Here is an 18,439-nt window from a genome sequence, read left to right as displayed (position 1 = left end):
ACATTAACACTGCAATGAAGTTACTGCAAAATTCCCATAGTTGTCACACTCCGGCGCCTATTCGGATTAACGTACCTAACCAGCACGTCTTTCAGAATGTGGGAGGAAACAGGAGCACCCGGAGGAAACCCACACAGACACGGGGAGAATGTGCAGACTCCACACAGACAGTGACCCGAGCTGGGAATCAAACCCTGGCGCTGTGAGGCAGCAGTGCTAACCGCTGTGCCACCGTGCCATTGCAGCGACTCAGAAGGGGCCACGTTACCCAGGGGTGCCATCACCTTCGGGAAGGAACCGGTGAACCTTTTGCTGGGGATCGGGACGATCTTGCTGCCTTCCTTTTGCAGCTGCGGGGTTCGGTCACCGTCCGGCAGTCCTGCTGTATCACTGAAAAGGGCAGATTCTGTCAATGTTTAAATCCAGCTTCTGATTGAGAGAACAAAAACATCATTAGTGTACATTTTCACTTGCCATTCGGATGATCCGAGCTTCCCGACAGCTGAGCAGACGCCACAAATCCAATGGCACTCGGGGAGTCCATTCGTGCCCCCTCCCGGTGCCTGCGCTGTCTCTTTGAAAAAGCTGTTCAGTTCCCCCACAAACCACCCTGCACCCCGCCCCGTGAAATTTTCTTCAAGTATTCATCAGATTCCTCTCCTGGAAGTTCCTACTGAATCTACTTCCACCGCCCTTTCGGGCAGCCCCTTCCCCATCACAGTGACTCTCTGCGTTAAAAAAAAGCCTGGCTTTATTGTTAATTATCTTCAATCTGTGGTTACCCGATTACCATCAGTGGAGACTGCTTCTTTATCTATCTTTATCTATGGGGCCGCACGGTGGCACAGTGGGTTAGCACTGCTGCTTTACAGCTCCAGGGACCCGGGTTCGATTCCCGGCTCGGGTCACTGTCTGCGCGGAGTCTGCACGTTCTCCCCGTGTCTGCGTGGGTTTCCTCCGGGTGCTCCGGTTTCCTCCCACAGTCCAAAGACGCGACACCAGAGCCATAACAATGTGGTTGACTCTCAACTGCCCTCGGGCAACTAGGGGATGGGCAGTCGCAGGTGGAGGAGGTGGTTAAGAAGGCGTATGGTGTGCTGGCCTTCATCAATCGAGGGATTGAGTTTCGGAGTCCGGGGATAATGATGCAGCTTTATAAGACCCTCGTCAGAACCCACTTGGAGTACTGTGCTCAGTTCTGGTCGCCTCATTACAGGAGGGATGTGGAAATGATTGAAAGGGTGCAGAGGAGATTTACAAGGATGTTGCCTGGATTGGTTGGCATGCCTTATGAGGATAGGTTGAGGGAGCTCGGTCTTTTCTCCTTGGAGAGACGAAGGATGAGAGGTGACCTGATAGAGCTGTACAAGATGTTGAGAGGTATAGATCGGGTGGATTCTCGGAGGCTTTTTCCCAGGGCTGAAATGGCTGCTACGAGAGGACACAGGTTTAAGGTGCTGGGGAGTAGGTACAGAGGAGATGTCAGGGGTAAGTTTTTCACTCAGAGGGTGGTGGGTGAGTGGAATCGGCTGCCGTCAGTGGTGGTGGAGGCAAACTCGATAGGGTCTTTTAAGAGACTTCTGGATGAATACATGGGACTTAATAGGATTGAGGGTTATAGGTAAGCCTATATATAAGCCGAGGTAGGTAGGGACATGACCGGCGCAACTTGTGGGCCGAAGGGCCTGTTTGTGCTCTAGTTTTTCTATGTTCTATGTTCTAATAAATGCTGGCCCAGCCAGCGACACCCATGTCCCTCGAATGAATAATAAAAAAACGCTAGCTGAACAGGGTTTGAACCGCACACTGTTGGCACCAACACTGACCATCCAGCCAACTGAACCCACCTCCTCCCACCAAGGAATTCGAGCTGCCGGGGCAACATGAACTTTTACACGCATGGTGTAACCTGGAGCTATTACTAGTGACGTTCGAGGTTCCAACTTTCTTTCTGTCACACGGCTGACCAGGAGTCTCTCCTGCTCTTACCGCCAGCCATTGGTGCAAGTCGGAAGGATATTGCAGGCTTTTATTCAACCTATTTGGTTGCTTTACGATGGAAGCTCCCTTGGCCATTGAGATCCAGCGTGGGGCTCAAACCCGGAGCTTCTGGCTCCAAAACATCGCAACAAAATGTCTTGACAAAACTAAATTTTGCCGAACAGTTCACAACCAGAGGAAGCAGTCCTTCCGTGGTCAGCATCATAATATATAAAAAACGTAATAAATCTCCCCTAAACTTCCTCCGTTCCGCTGGATACAGTACTAGTGTCTTAAGTTCTTGGATACATTTATAACATTACACTCCGAGCACCATTCTGGTGAATCTCTCTGCAATGGGGACATGAACAATAGATGCAAACTGTCAGAGGTAGGGTTGGATGCTTTCCACATTGCATTTGGCATTCTGAGCGGCACGGTGGCGCAATGGGTTAACACTGCTGCCTTGCAGCGCCAGGGACCCGGGTTCGATTCCCGGCTTGGGTCACTGTCCATGTGGAGTCTGCACGTTCTCTCTGCGTGGGTTTCCTCCGGGTGCTCCGGTTTCCTCCCACAGTCCAAAAGACGTGCTGGTTAGGGTGCATTGGCCGTGCTAAATTCTCCCTCAGTGTTACCTGAACAGGCGCCGGAGTGTGGCGGCTAGGGGATTTTCACAGCAACTTCATTGCAGCGTTAATGCAAGCCAACTTCTGACACTAATAAATAAACTTTAAACTTTATATAATTTTGTCTTTTAAAAAGCTTTTAGACAGTTACATGGGTAAGATGGGTATAGAGGGATATGAGCCAAATAGCTTCGGGGTTTAAAAAAAAAGGGCGGCGTGGACAAGTTGGCTGAAGGGCCTGTTTCCATGCTGTAAACCTCTTTGACTCCAGTGCATTCCCTGACCTGAAGTGAACCCGGTCACCGGTACAAGATAACCATTGTAAAACTACTGTGGCATTGGGTCTTCCCCACTACCCCTCTCCGCTTCTTGGCTTGAGAATTCTGTGCAAGAGCAGCGCAGTTTTGTGGCATCAGATTGGCATGCAGTTTCAGAGACTGAATACTTTTGGCGGGGGGGGGGGGGGGGGGGGGGGAGTTGAGCTGCAACCTGGATTTTCATTGCACCTTTCCACCCCCTTGACTGAATCCATTGTTTGAGTCACATTTTTCGTTACTGATAAGCAGCAGGGTTCAAAGTTCTTGCTCGAGAGCAAAGCGGCTCGGTACGGGACGCGAAACGGTCGTACGGGTACCTACCTGCAGGCTGTGCAGTAGATTGAAGGCTCGATGGGCTCCCAGTAGCTGTCTGCAGGGATCAGTCTGCCCTAAATGTCAGAAAAAGAGGGGGGAAAAAATCCTCTTCAGAGGGTCCCAGCTGTTCATTCACCCTCGCAGCAGGAAAGGAAGGGAGAGAGAGCGAGAGGGAGGAGAGAAAGAGAGAAAACGAGAGCAAGAGAATGTGCGAGCTAGAGTGAGGAACAGAGAGAGAGAAAACAATGTGGAACAGACAAAAGGAGAAAGAACTCAAAAATTGCTGAGATACAGATCGGGCATGATCTAACTGAATGGCAGCGCGGGTTAGAGGGGCTGAATGGCCTCTTCCAGTTCCTGTGAATCCTCTCTCAGCCTTTCTTGAGCAATCGATCATGCAACATGTGAGCAAACACCAGGGTGGCACAGTGGGTTAGCACTGCTGCCTCACAGCGCCAGGGACCCGGGTTCGATTCCCGGCTTGGGTCACTGTCTCTGCACGTTCTCCCCGTGTCTGCGTGGGTTTCCTCCGGGTGCCTCCGGTTTCCCTCCACAGTCCATAGATGTGTGGGTTAGGTGGATTGGCCATGCTAAATTGCCCCTTAGTGTCAGGGGGACTAGCTCGGGTAAATGCATGGAGTTAGTATTTGTGGGGATAGGGCCTGGGTGGGATTGTGGTCGGTGCAGACTCAATGGGTCGAATGGCTTCCCTTCTGCGCTGTAGGATTCCATAAAAATGGAGATTGAAAGCAAACTGAGAAGGCGGCAGGGAGCTGGGGCACAAACAGAAGAGAACTCGCAAATATTTGAGGTACTTGCTAGATAGGTAGGTATCTCAAACAACTAGAGGCACCCTCAATCTTTCTTAATACTATCAGATGTAACCCAGGGTACAGGCTCCCTCCCATTCACTCTGACAAAGGTCCTATACCTTCAGAAACAGCGCCAATGGAGTTAAACCCTAGCCTATGTTTATCTTGTGACTGACTATTTGGATAGATGGTCAAACAAAACTGTTGCCCTGTCTACCTGTGCTACAAGTTAATCATTTCAGTGTAATTCACTATCCATTAAGCAATGGGAAAAGAGATAAGATAAATTGATAGCAAACTGCACAGGCTTATCAGGGAATCAAAACGCTCTCTATTCAACACTCTCTCAGTAGGCATGAACGTGATCTAATTGAGGTGTTTGAGATGATCAAAGGATCTGATCGGAAAGATAGGGAGAAACTGGTGGGGGAATCGCAGAATTGTTTACTGCGCAGGAGGCCATTCGGCCCATTGTGTCTGCACCAGCTCTGCAACTGGGAATCAGGAAGAACCTTACAGCCAGGAAGCACTTCTTCACACAAAAGGCTTGTGGGAATTTGGAACTCTCTCCTTTAAAAAAACCTTTGAGGCTGGAGGTTAATGGGAAATGTCAAAACTGAAATCATTCGGGATGGGTATGAAGAGATGCAGAACCCAATGGCATTGGGATATCGATCAGCCATGATCTAACTGAATGGTGGTAAAGGTTCAAAGGCCTGAGTGGCCTCCTCCTATTCATGTCAACCCCATTCACATCCTTTTTCAGCAAATAAGGCATGTGCCAGAATAAAATAGCACGTCCAACAAAACGCCCCACAGCAATGGGCGGCATGGAGGCACAGTGGTTGGCACTGCTGCCTCACAACGCCAGGGACCCGGGTTCGATTCCCAGCTTGGGTCACTGTCTGTGTGGAGTTTGCACATTCTCCCCATGTCTGTGTGGGTTTCCTCCGGGTGCTCCAGTTTCCTCCCACGGTCCAAAGATGTGCAGGTTAGGTGGATTGGCCGTGCTAAATTGCCCCTTAGTGTCAGGGGGACTGGTTGGGGTAAATGCATGGGGTTACGGGGATAGGGCCTGGGTGGAATTGTGGTCGGTGCAGACTCGATGGGCCGAATGGCCTCCTTCTGCACTGTAGCACTCTATGATTCAAAGCACACACCATGATTAAATATCATCGCAAGGTTTTTCAATGTGAGCCTCGATGTCAGAGACATGGTCCCAAAATGTGAGGAGTCAGTGGTTAGAATGAGCCTCTTGTACTCTGTCAGGTTGGAAGGGTCGAACGGAGATGAGGAATTTGATGACGTCTGGGGATCAGAATGTTTCTGGGGAATGCAGTTCGCTCCTGACAGGAAGGGTCAGAATAATCTGAGAAATCGATTGGAATTTACTCTGTGGATTCCCTCTGCCTGTACTTGAATGTAAAGGATTGCATCTCCAGACCTTGAGGAAAATCAGGAGGCGGTCCCCACTTGCTCTCTGCCTTCAGCAGAGAACAATCCGCTCAAATATGTTGTTCCTCGTATCTAAACGTTCCCCATCTGCCTGCTCCCATTCATGATATATCCCATCTTCCGACTGTCACTGGACCCCGAAATCGGATATCCCTCCAATTCTGAGTCTTCTCTCCCACCTCTAAATGGTTGAAGATTATAACAAACAGGAGCTGGAGTGGGGCATTCAGTCCATCAAGACTTCCGTCATTCGATAAGATCGTGGCTGATCTGATGGTGGACTTAATTCCATTTTCCTGCCTGTGCCCCATAACCCTCGACTCCCTGGTCGACCAAAAATCTGTCTAACTCAACCTTGAATAGATCCAGCCCCCCACTGCACTGGGGAAAAGAATTCCAAATACTAATGAACCTCTGAGAAAAGAAATTCCGCCTCATATCCATCTTAAATAGGGGGTCCCTTGTCATTAATTGATGTCCCCTAACTCCCACGAGAGGAAACATCCTCTCAGGATCTTATATGTTTCAATAAGATCGCGTCCCATTCTTCTTAATTCCAATGAGTGTGAGGCCAACCTCATCAGAAGACACCTTTATTCCAGGAATCTGCCTGGAGAATCATCTCTGAACTGCCTCCAATACAAGTTGACTTGTTACCTCACTTGCTGCCCCATTCTTCAACCTGAATGGTGGGCCGCAACCCTTCAGTTGCTGTCTCCATAAAAATAAAAACAGCCTACTTCTCCTACTCCCATATCCAAGAATCAGAAGGGTTTCCTCCGGGTGCTCCAGTTTCCTTCCACGCTCAAAAGATGTGCAGGTTATGGGAATTGGCCGTGCCAAATTGCCTCTTAGTGTCCAAAGATGTGTAGGTTAGGGGGATTAGCCAGAGTAAATTGCACCTTAGTGTCCAAAGATGTGTAGGTTAGGTGGATTGACCATGCTAAATTGCCCTTAGTGTCCAAAGATGTGTAGGTTAGGTGGATTGGCCATGCTAAATTACCCAAAAGTGTCCAAAGATGTGCAGGTTAGGTGGATTGGCCCTGCCAAATTGCCCCTTAGTGTCCAAAGATGTGTGGGTTAGGTGGATTGGCCATGCTAAATTACCCAAAAGTGTCCAAAGATGTGCAAGTTAGGTGGATTGGCCCTGCCAAATTGCCCCGGAACGTCCAAAGATGTGTAGGTTAGGTGGATTGGCCAGGCTAAATTGCCCATTCGTATCCAAAGAACTGCAGGTCAGATGGATTGGCCGTGCTAAATTGCCCCTTAGTGTCCAAAGATGTGCAGATTAGGTGGATTGGCCAGGCTAAATTGTCCATTAGTATCCAAAGAACTGCAGGTCAGATGGATTGGCCATGCTAAATTGCCCCTTAGTGTCCAAAGATGTGTAGGTTAGGTGGATAGGCCATGCTAAATTGCCCCATAGTGTCCAAAGATATGCAGTGTTAGGGGGATTGGCTATGGTAAATGCACGGAGTTACAGGGATAAGGGGTGTGCCTGGGTGAGATGCTCTTTCGGAGAGTCGGTGCAGACACGATGGGCCGAATGGCCTCTTCCTGCACCGTGGGGATTCTAAGAGGGCAGTTGATATCAAAGTGGCTGAATACTGCACCTGCTAGCTGACTTTTCAATGGGGAGCAGGGCTGACTAGAACCTGCACCGCCAGGGACCACTTATTGCAACAAGCACTTCAGGTTCTGAAAAATCAGATGTACCAGCCCCAAGTGGTTAGAAGGAATAGTGCAGACAGCAAAAGGAATTAGGAGAGGAGACATCAGGCAGAACAAGAGGCAGCTCAGGAAACATCTCGTGGGATGCACTAGAGAGAGAAAATGGAGTTAGATCACATCGAGCAACAATTATAGCGGAGTTTCGAACACTTCTAGGGCTGGTTGTCTTGTGGAGCCTCGAGTGGACAATGTTGAGTAACTTTACTGTGACAAGAAATCTTATAATGAGGCTGCGCTGGACAATCATCAACCCAAACATTATTGTCCCAAGCAACTTAAAAAGAGACGGCTCACTCAGTGGCTCGCTGCACCAGGCTGGTGCGAGAGACCTGCGAGATCTCAGATTTGATCGCTGGTCTGTGCTGAGTACTCCAATCTCAATCTGGAAATGCTCCGATGGGCCTCAGAACGTCCTGGCTACTGGGAGAGGAAGGAGAGGATTTCAGCCACAACCCCCCACGCCATTACTGATAGTGACCCTCCTGAAAAGCACAAGGAGGCTTAGATTGAGAAAAGACAGGAATGTCGGAACAAGAGGCCATTCGGCCCCATGAGACAGCTCTGCTATGAACCGGATGGCGGGCGGGGGCAGGACTGGTGGCGATGTGGCCCTCATGGCACAACGGCTGGACTCTGTTGCTGGGCTGGTCAGCAGGGTTGGGAGGGGAAAGGTCACGCATACGATGCCATCAAAAGCTTCAGGGAGGAGGAACTTAGGATGAAAAATAACACATGAATAGCATTTGTGTGTGGACTGCGGCGTCCCAACGCAATTGAGAGGGCAGCTCGTCAGCGTCGGAATGTCAGGAAAGCTGAGATGAATATGTGGCTTGAGGGTTGGTGTAAGAGGGAAGGATACAAATTCATAGAATTTCATACAAAATAAATCAATCACCTGTGCGGGTTCATTTCTCAGAACCAGGTCTAAGGTAGCCCCTTCCCAAGTTGGGAAATTCCTGGGACATTTGAACCGGTTCTGGGGGAGATGGGAGCAGCACAAATCGGACGGTCTGCACCTGGGCAGGACTGGAACCACTGTTGAAGACGGAAGTGTTTGCTCGTGCTGTTGGGGAGGGTTTAAACTAATGTAGCAGGGGGATGGGAACCGATGCAGCAAGTCAGGGGGAAGTGGGGACAGAAACAAAAGACAGTCGGGGTAAAGTGAAAGGCAGAGGAACCAAAGACAAAAATCAAAAAGGGCCGCAGTACAGAGACAGTGGAGAACTCAGTAAGGCTGAGAGGAATAAAAACGCAGGGAGAGTGTACTAAACGTGGCAGGAGACTTACCTGGATAGTCACATGAGCAGCCTGGGAATGGAGGGATACAAACGATTGGTCTAGTTGGACCAAGGAGCGGCACAGGCTTGGAGGGCCGAAGGGCCTGTTTCCTGTGCTGTACTGTTCTTTGTTCTAGGACAAGATGGTCTGAGGTGTGTTTGCTTTAACGCAAGGAGTATGACAGGTAAGGCGGATGAGCTTGGATTACTACATGGAACTATGATGTTGTGGCAATTACGGAGACTTAGATGAAAGAAGGGCAGGACTGGCACCGCAGCATTCCAGGATTTAGATGCTTCAGGCGAGATAGAGAGGGTGACAAAAGAGGTGGGGGTGTTGCTTTACTGATTAGGGAGAACGTCACAGCTATACAGAGGGAGGACACCTTGGTGGGATCATGCAGTGAGGCTATATGGGTAGAACTCAGGAACAGGAGCGGTGCAATCACACTGTTGTGGTTATATTACAGACCTCCCAACAGCCAGTGTGAAGTGGAGGAACTGACATTGTTCCTCTGTTTAATAAGGGCAGAGGAGACAATCCGGGAAATTACAGGCCTGTGAGCCGTATGTCAGCGGCGGAGGAAATAATTGGAGAACACTCTTAGAGACAGGATGTACTCACATCTGGAAGAGAATAGGCTTATTAGTGACAGGCAGCATGGTTTTGTGAAGGGGAGGTTGAGTCTCACTAACTTGATTGGAGTTCTTTGAGGAAGTGACAAGAAAGATTGACCAGGGCAATGGATGTTGTATACATGGACTTTAGTACAGCCTTCGATAAGGTTCCTCAAGGCAGGCTGATACAGAAGGTGAAGTCATATGGGATCCGAGGTGAGCTGGTAAGATGGATCCAAAACTGGCTTGAGCACTGAAGGAGGGAGTAGCAGTGGAAGGGTACTTTTTTTATTGGAGGTCTGTGACAAGCAGTGTTCCACAAGGTTCAGTGCTGGGGCCTCTGATTTGGAGGAAAATGTAGGCAGTCTGATTAGTAAATTTGCAAATGATACAAAAATTGGGGATAGTGAGGAGGATTGTCAGAGGATACAGCAGGATATAAATCGGTTGGAGAGCTGGGCTGAAAGATGGCATTTGGAATTTAACCCGGACAAATGTGAGGTGATGTGATTTGGAAGGTCTACTGCAGAAGGACAGTCTACAGTAAATGGTAGAGCCCTTAGAAATATTAGCATACAGAGGAATCTAGGCATGCAGATCCACAGTTCCCTGAAGGTGGCAACTCAGGTGGACAAGGTGGTCCTGCCCCCCTACCATAGCATCATGTGACTATCAGTGATGTTCTAGCATGAGGGGGAACCAATAAACAGAGTTCATGGTGAGACACTGGATGGGCAACAGTGGCTGAATAGAGACTATAACCTCTTGAATCTAGCCTCAGCTCAAATGGAGAGGATTAATGTCTCTGGCTGGAAGCAACCGGTCAATGCGAATGAAGTCTCAATCCAGCTCCTAAGGTCCTATCTGTCATTCTCAGTGGGTTAGCACTGCTGCCTCACAGCGCCAGGGACCCGGGTTCGATTCCCGGCTTGGGTCACTGTCTGTGCGGGAGTCTGCATGTTCTCCCTGTGTCTGCACGGGTTTCCTCCCACAGTCCGGAGGACATGCTGGTTGGGTGCATTGGCCGTGCTAAACTCTCCCTCAGTGTACCCGAGCAGGCGCCGGAGTGTGGCGACTAGGGGATTTTCACAGCAACTTCACTGCAGTGTTAATGCAAACCTACTTCAAACTTTAAACTCATTCGGAGGAACAACAGCCAGTGTGGGGGAAATGGAAAAATCTGACGGTAGGGCTGTGAAAGGAAGCTCTCCTGAGAGTTGGGCCTGGATAGTCGGAGCTTTCCTCTGTATCTAACCATGCGACAGCTGACCTGGGGAGCGTTTCATCTGTGTACAAAATGAAAGCGTCTCCCTCCCAGTGCCAACAATTCTCACAATTAACCAACACAAAACTTCACACACACACACACACACACACACACACACACACACACACACACACACACACACACAAAATCAAATTAGAAACAGCCATGGATGGCCGTCGCAACAAATCCTAGTGACACGAGCGAGTCTTAGCGGCACTTGCCTGTTGACAACATGGCAAAAAACACAACCTGGATGAGGGAGCGACCAGAAAAAAAAAAGCAAAACAAGAATAACCTCTTTTGTTTGCAAATATTAGAAAGCATTTCTGTACAAAACCTTTTCGTTTCGCAGAGCTGTGAAGGAAGAGTTACCGGCGACAGAATTCACAAAACATTACGGAAAGAACGTGAGGCAACCAACAAGACTACGCACTGCATCGGAGAAAGAGGCAGCTGCCCTTCAAACATACGGCAAAATGCTAAAGGTGCTGTCCACAGGGGGAATTAAAACCAAATCGCACCTTCACTGCTTACTCAGATGCAGGGTTAGTTTGATGCTTGCTGACTGTTGAGTCGTGCCAGTTTGTGACTGAGTTTAGGGATAAAGTGGTCATGATTTGGTGTCATAGTTTGGTATTTTCGAGCACTGAAACAGGTTTTTGCTCTTCATCGTACGCCTCCCACTGATCCTCGACTCACCCTATATCCCTTTCCCCATTTTTTAAATCTAGCTTTCGTTTAATGCACCGAACTGTTTGACCTCAACTACTCGCCCGCCCTACCTCCTCACCACTCTCTGGGGAGAGAGGTGCCTCTCCCCTGTTGAGTCTATTCCACACTTGTGACCCCCCCCCCCCCCCCCCAAGTTCTGAAAGTATTGCTGGAGGGAGAAGGCTCCAGCCAGCCGAGCTTGCCAGCTACGACCGAGACCCAAGTCAATGTCCTTCACAAAAATGGTTTGACTAAAAAGCCTTGCTACCGAGAATGCAAAATCGAATGAATAACTTGACAAGATCACATCCCTCACTCATCCCAGAAAAAAAGACTGCTCGCCTCATCAAAGCATCCACTTGGCTCTTGGGCGAGATTTGGCTTCAGAATGGCCTTTTAACAAGAGCTGAACGCGTCAAACGTAAAACTCGCCATCAAAATCAAACCCAAGTTCTCCCCTAACCTGTGCTCCTAGCCTTATGATCAGGGTTGGCAGGAGGCTGCTTCTGTTCTCGACTGCTTAGTAGCACATCTCCTCCTACAGGGAATGCCCATCTCACCGCCTCAGTCACCTTCTGCGCAGGCTTCAGCATTCTAGTTTCTCTGATCTTTCCTCATGGCTCAGCCCTCTGATGTTGGGGATCAGTTGTGGGGTTCTCTTCTGCTCCGCCTCGCTGACTTAAGTACAACGCGCGGATCATCGTGACCAGGGCTGGACCTGATTATCTTTAAAAAGTTGAAATGATATTGGTCCAAACATGAATCCCTTGAATCAAGTGATTCAATTCCTCATTCAGTACCAGGTTCTGCATCGTGCAGTTCAGCCAATACCTTATCTCAGTTTCAGCTTTGGAATTCAGCTTGTAACCAAGCAGCCAAGGCAATACAATCGACTCAGTGCCTGGCTCCCTGCAATAGGCTTAATATCAAGCTTGGCCCTTGCAGCGGCACGGTAGCACAGTGGTTAGCACTGCTGCTTCACAGCGCCAGGGTCCTGGGTTCGATTCCCGGCTTGGGTCACTGTCCGTATGGAGTTTGCACGTTCTCCCCGTGTCTGCGTGGGTTTCCTCCCATACTCCAAAGATGTGTGGGTTAGGTGGATTGGCCATGCTAAATTGTCCATTGGTGTCCCAAGGTTAGGTGGATTAGCCATGGTAGGTTACGGGGCTAGGTTGGGGAAGAGGGCCTGGGTAAGAGACTCTGTCAGGGGGTCAGTGCAAACTTGATGGGCTAAATGGCCTCTTCTGTGCTGTAGGGGTTCAATGATGACCAGCCAGCCCAGGCCAATTTGGAGTAAATATTCAGGTCAGTAACATAAAATAAACTACCTGAAGATAACTGAGAGTTCAAACAGGACTGCTCACAAGCATTGGCTGATCTAAGAGAAAAAAAATCCAATGCATAATGATATATTTTTGTTGAAGCCCGGTAACAGATGTAGAGTATGTGAGGAGACAGATTAAAGCCCACTTTAATCCTGAGTGGGAGTGGTCCTATTCCTATTGTCCCAACGCGATGCATTGAAACTCTGATTCCCACCATTCCCAATTCTCCACAGCAAAGCTTACGCGAGAGCTTTCCTGAAATGGGTTTGGGCTCCTTGTTCACAGACTCCCTCCTCCAGTGCCAGAGTTTGGAGGACACTGGGTCCCACTGAATGGCAAGCCACTCAACAGCCTACAGCTGTACAGCCCACAAGGCGGCCATTCAGCCCATCCTTCCTGTGCCAGCCCTTTGAAAGAGCTACCCCTGACTGGCGGAGGCAAGCGATGAGGGAGAATTTGGCACTCAGCCAAATCCCGGTTCACTGCTAGTGGGACCAGAGAATCCCACGTGCACGAGTTGGCCGGGAGGTTCCGGCCATCGGGCGGGATTTTATGGCCTCGCGCGTCTTGAAACCCCGCCCGAGGTCAACGGGACCTTCCCGTGGTCCGTCCCTCGCTGGCTCCAATTCCCGTGACGGGAGGGGTGTTAAAATTCCAGTCATCATGTCTGAAAAAGCGTTGGTTCACATTCTGGCGGGGGGGGGGGGGGGGGGGGGGGGTGGCGGCGGGGGGGGGGGTGAGGGAGTGAAACAGAAAACTCTCACAAAACTCTTCCAAAACTCTTTGCCGTCTTTGCTAATTGCAGAACTTTCTGTTTTTCCTTTTATTTCATCTTTGCAGCATTTGTGGCTTTATTTCCTATTTGCTTTCTTTGGTAGATACCGACCGGGCTCCCGTAGTGTTGCTTACAGCGGCCGCAGCGGGGGAAAAGGAACAGCTTGGAGGCTGAATACTGCGATGGATGTGTTGTTATTACCTTGTTCGAGTCATCTCCGCCCTCAGAGTGTATCCACACCCGTCTGTGGTCACCTGCACGAGAGGCAAGAACACGTTCAACATGATGCTCACTTTTGTTGAGGTTTAAATCCTCGGTCCTAAAACGGGTTCCCTTAGCTCACATTATGCTTCACACACCGATACCTCTCAGGGCCCTGACTAGGACGGTTAAGCAAGGATGCAAAGGAAGCATGGGACACAGTAACATGGGTGGCACAGTGGTTAGCACTGCTGCCTCACAGTGCCAGGGACCCGGGTTTGATTCCCGGCTTGGGCCACCGCCTGTGTGTGCACTTTCTCTCCATGTCTGCATGGGTTTCCTCCGGGTGCTCCGGTTTCCTCCCACATCATGAAGAACGTGCTGGTTAGGGTGCATTGACCCGAACAGGCGCTGGAGTGTGGCGACTCGGGGAATTTCACAGCAACTTCATTGCAGTGTTAAGCCTTACTTGTGACTAATAAATAAACTTTAACTTGTAACTTTCCTCACTTAATGTCCCAGTTACTTGCCTGAAAATTGCAACAAGCGCAATATTAAGCACATCAAATTTTCTCCACAAGAACTAGAATCATAGAATCCCTACAGTGCAGAAGGGGGCCCATCGAGCCTGCACCAAAAACAATCCCACACAGGCCTTGTCCCCTTAACCCCACAAATTTACCCTGCTAATCCCCACACACTCCCCCACACACTAAGGGGCAATTTTGCACGGCCAATCAATCTAACCAGCAGGTCTTTCAGACTGCGGGAGGGAACCAGAGCGCCCGGAGGAAACCCACGCACGGGGAGAACGTGCAAACTCCGAGCAGGTCAGTGACCCGAGGCCGGAATCGAACCCGGGTCCCTGGCGCTGTGAGGCAGCAGTGCTAACCACTGTGCTGCCTCTGCAAACTGGAGTTAAGCTCTTTTTGATATTTCTTGTTGAAAGAAAATAATTATAAGTTGACCCTCTGTAATATAGAGAACATTGCTAAACTAAATTACAGAACATTGCTAAACTAAACATTGCTAAACTAAATTACAGAATTCCCACTCACCTGAAGAAGGGGCTTGGAGCTCCGAAAGCTTGTGTGGCTTTTGCTACCAAATAAACCTGTTGGACTTTAACCTGGTGTTGTTAAACTTCTTACTGTGTTTACCCCAGTCCAACGCCGGCATCTCCACATCAAAACTAAATTACTTACAGGGCTTGATATTTCAGAGATAGATGGGAATTTTAAAAAAATTCTATCACAGGATGTGGGTGTTGCTGGCTCGGCCAGCATCTGTTACCCATCCCTAGTTGCCCTTGAAAAGGTGGTGGTGAGCTCCCTTCTTGAACCACCGCAGTCCATATGGTGTAGAGACACCCACAGTGCTGTCAGGGAGGACGTTCCAGGAATTTGACCCAGCGACAGTGAAGGAATGGTGATACAGTCCCAAGTCAGGATGGTGAGTGGCCGGGAGGGGAGCTTGCAGGTGGTGGTGTTCACATGTTGTCTGCTGCTCGTGCCCTTCTAGATGGTAGAGGACATGGGTTTGAAAGGTGTCATAGTCATGGAGTTCTACAGCACAGGAAAGGTCCTTTGGCCCATCATGTCTGCGCCAGTCAAAAGAAAACACCTCACTATTCTCATCCCAGAGCCTGGTATGTCTTGGCATTGCAGGTGCACACAGAATCATAGAACCAGAGAATCCCTAGCCCATCAAGCCTGCACTGACAATTATCTCACCCAGACCCTATCCTCATAACCCCACATATTCACCCTGACCCCAAGGGGCAAATATTAGCATGGCCAATCCACCTAAAATATTTGGACACGAAGGGGCAATTTAGCATAGCCAATCCACCTAACCTGCACATCTTTGGACACTAAGGGGCAATTTAGCATGGCCAATCCACCTAACCTGCACATCTTTGGACACTAAGGGGCAATTTAGCACGGCCAATCCACCTAACATCTTTGGACACTAAGGGGCAATTTAGCATGGCCAATCCACCTAACCTGCACATCTTTGGACACTAAGGGGCAACTTAGCATGGCCAATCCACCTAGCCTACACATCTTTGGACACTAAGGGGCAATTTAGCATAGCCAATCCACCTAACCTACACATCTTTGGACACTAAGGGGCAGTTTTGCATGGCCAATCCACCTAACCTACACATCTTTGGACACTAAGGGGCAATTTAGCATGGTCAATCCACCTAACCTGCACATCTTTGGACACTAAGGGGCAATTTAGCACGGCCAATCCACCTAACATCTTTGGACACTAAGGGGCAATTTAGCATGGCCAATCCACCTAACCTGCACATCTTTGGACACTAGGGGGCAATTTAGCATGGCCATCCACCTAACATCTTTGGACACTCAGGGGCAATTTAGCATGGCCAATCCATCTAACCTACACATCTTTGGACACTAAAGGGCAATTTAGCATGGCCAATCCACCAACCTACACATCTCTGGACACTAAGGGGCAATTTAGCATGGCCAATCCACCTAACCTACACATCTTTGGACACTAAAGGGCAATTTAGCATGGCCAATCCACCAACCTACACATCTCTGGACACTAAGGGGCAATTTAGCATGGCCAATCCACCTAACATCTTTGGACACTCAGGGGCAATTTAGCATGGCCAATCACCTAACCTGCACATCTTTGGACACTAAGGGTCAATTTAGCATGGCCAATCCACCTAACCCGGACATCTTTGGAGTGTGGGAGGAAACCGGAGCACCTGGAGGAAACCCACGCAGACACAAGGAGAACGTGCAGACTCCGCACAGACAGTCACCCAAGGCCAGAATTGAACCTAGGCCCCTGGAGTTGCAAGGCTAACCACTGTGCCACCATGCTGCCCATCTAAACACTTCTTAAAGTGCTGCTGGAGATGATGAAAAAGGCCACAGGACGCGAAAGAAGCAGTGCGTTGAGAGTGAGAATGATTTCTGTGGTGAAGAGGTTAACAAGCGGACAGGTTGGGGTTTCTGCAATTCTGCAATTCTGCTCCATTATGGTGATTGGCCAGACCTTCCACACAACTTTCCCTCAGGAGATTCAGTGAGTGGGCAGAGGACGTGACAGTACAGATTATACAAGGATATGGAAGCAGTTAGCCTGATGGTTTTTTCCTCTTGTTTGTTCCATATTTCCTAGGATTCATACATAATGTGATAATGGTCTCTGCCTGTTATAAATCTTTATGAGTACCACTTCATCGCACTTGTCATAAATCAGCCTCTTTTTTGTATTCTTTTTGGGTCATCATTGGTCATCATTTATTATTACCCATTCAAGGCAGGCGATGGCCTAATGGTATTATCGCCAGACTATTAATCCAGAAACTCAGCTAACGTTCTGGGGGACTCGGGTTCAAATCCCGCCATGGCAGATGGTGGAATTTGAATTCAATAAAATATATCTGGGATTAAGAATTTACTGATGATCATGAAACCATTGTCAATTGTTGGAAAAACCCATCTGGGTCACTAATGTCCTTTAGGGAAGGAAATCTGCCGTCCTTACCCGGTCTGGCCTACATGTGATTCCAAAGCCCAGCAATGTGGTTGACTCTCAACTGCCCTTGGGCAACTCGGGATGGGCAATAATTGCTCGCCAACCAGCGATGCCCATGTCCCACGAATGAATAAAAAAATAAATAAAATTGCCCTTGAACGGAGTGTCTCGCTCGGCCATTTCAGAGGGCAGTTGAGAGCCAACCACATTGCTGGGGTTCTGGATCACATGTAGGCCAGACCGGGTAAGGATGGCAGATTTCCCCTAAAGGGGCATTAGTGAACCAGGTGGGTTTTTCCAACAGTCAACAATGGTTTCATGGTCATCAGTAGATTCTTAATTCCAGATTTCCTTTATTGAATTCAAATTCCACCGTCTGCCGTGGCGGAATTCGAACCCGGGTCCCCAGAACATTAGCTGAGTTTCTGGATCAATAGACAATACCACTCGGCCATCAGCGCCCCAAAATAAATGACCAACTTGTTATCCCGGAGGGAGGTGGGGCTCAAAATGTAATAGTTCACTCAAAACATTTAACTCACCATCGACAGAGCCAAACTCCCTCTCGTGAGCCCTGGTTAGGATCTCCTTGTACAGAGCCTCAGCCTGTCTGTACTTGCCTTGCTTTAAGTAACAGGAAGCCTAGAACACAGAGAAAAACCAGAACTCAGGGTCAGCTCATTGACACAAACTGTAATCCAGGCAGGAGTTTCTCCTTCAGTGACAAACGCATATTCCGGTGCAACTTCTTATATCTCATATCACTGTCACCAACCCATCTGCTTCATTAAGGTCCTTTAGGGATGGAAATCTGCCGTCCTTACCCTGTCTGGCCTATATGTGACTCCAGACCCTGGCCCTGGACCAAGACCACAAGAAACTACAGAAGGTCGTGAATGTAGCCCAGTCCGTCTCACAAACCAACCCTCCCGTCCATTGACTCTGTCTACACTTCCCGCTGCCTCGGCAAAGCAGCCAGCATAATCAAGGACCCCACGCACCCCGGACATTCTCTCTTCCACCTTCTTCCGTCAGGAAAAAAGATACAAAAGTCTGAGATCACGTACTAACCGACTCCAGAATAGCTTCTTCCCTGCTGCCGTCAGACTTTTGAATGGACCTACCTCGCATTAAGTTGATCTTTCTCTACACCCTAGCTATGAAAGTAATATTACATTCTGCACCCTCTCCTTTCCTTCTCTACGAATGGTATGCTTTGTCTGTATCATGTGCAAGAAACAATATTTTTCACTGTAGACTAATCATAGAAATCATAGAAACCCTACAGTGCAGAAGGAGGCCATTCGGCCCATCGAGTCTGCACCGACCACAATCCCACCCAGGCCCTACTCCCATATCCCTACATATTTACCCGCTAATCCCTCTAACCTACGCATCTCAGGACACGAAGGGGCAATTTAGCATGGCCAATCAACCTAACCCGCACATCTTTGGACTGTGGGAGGAAACCGGAGCACCCGGAGGAAACCCACGCAGACAC

The 18,439-nt window shown here is 49.1% G+C and overlaps 1 protein-coding gene across 4 annotated transcripts in view; it reads right to left on the bottom strand.

The window, feature by feature from the left end:
- Positions 1-18,439, bottom strand: part of klc3 (kinesin light chain 3) — a 98,397-nt gene that overhangs the window by 13,102 nt on the left and 66,856 nt on the right. For 2 of the 4 annotated variants that reach the window (XM_078241743.1, XM_078241745.1), the window contains 4 exons: positions 17,481-17,580; positions 13,411-13,463; positions 3,245-3,312; positions 285-390 (listed from right to left, as the gene is read on the bottom strand). In XM_078241743.1, the coding sequence (XP_078097869.1) occupies positions 285-390; positions 3,245-3,312; positions 13,411-13,463; positions 17,481-17,580 (327 nt within the window). The remainder of the gene's footprint in view (positions 1-284; positions 391-3,244; positions 3,313-13,410; positions 13,464-17,480; positions 17,581-18,439) is intronic. The other 2 variants (XM_078241746.1, XM_078241747.1) reach the window with 2 other exon arrangements.

Source organism: Mustelus asterias, chromosome 24 (assembly GCF_964213995.1).
Source record: "Mustelus asterias chromosome 24, sMusAst1.hap1.1, whole genome shotgun sequence".
Classification (NCBI taxonomy): Eukaryota; Metazoa; Chordata; class Chondrichthyes; order Carcharhiniformes; family Triakidae; genus Mustelus; species Mustelus asterias.
The sequence above is the reverse complement of the archived record's forward strand: the minus strand, read 5'-3'. Positions and strand labels throughout refer to the sequence as shown.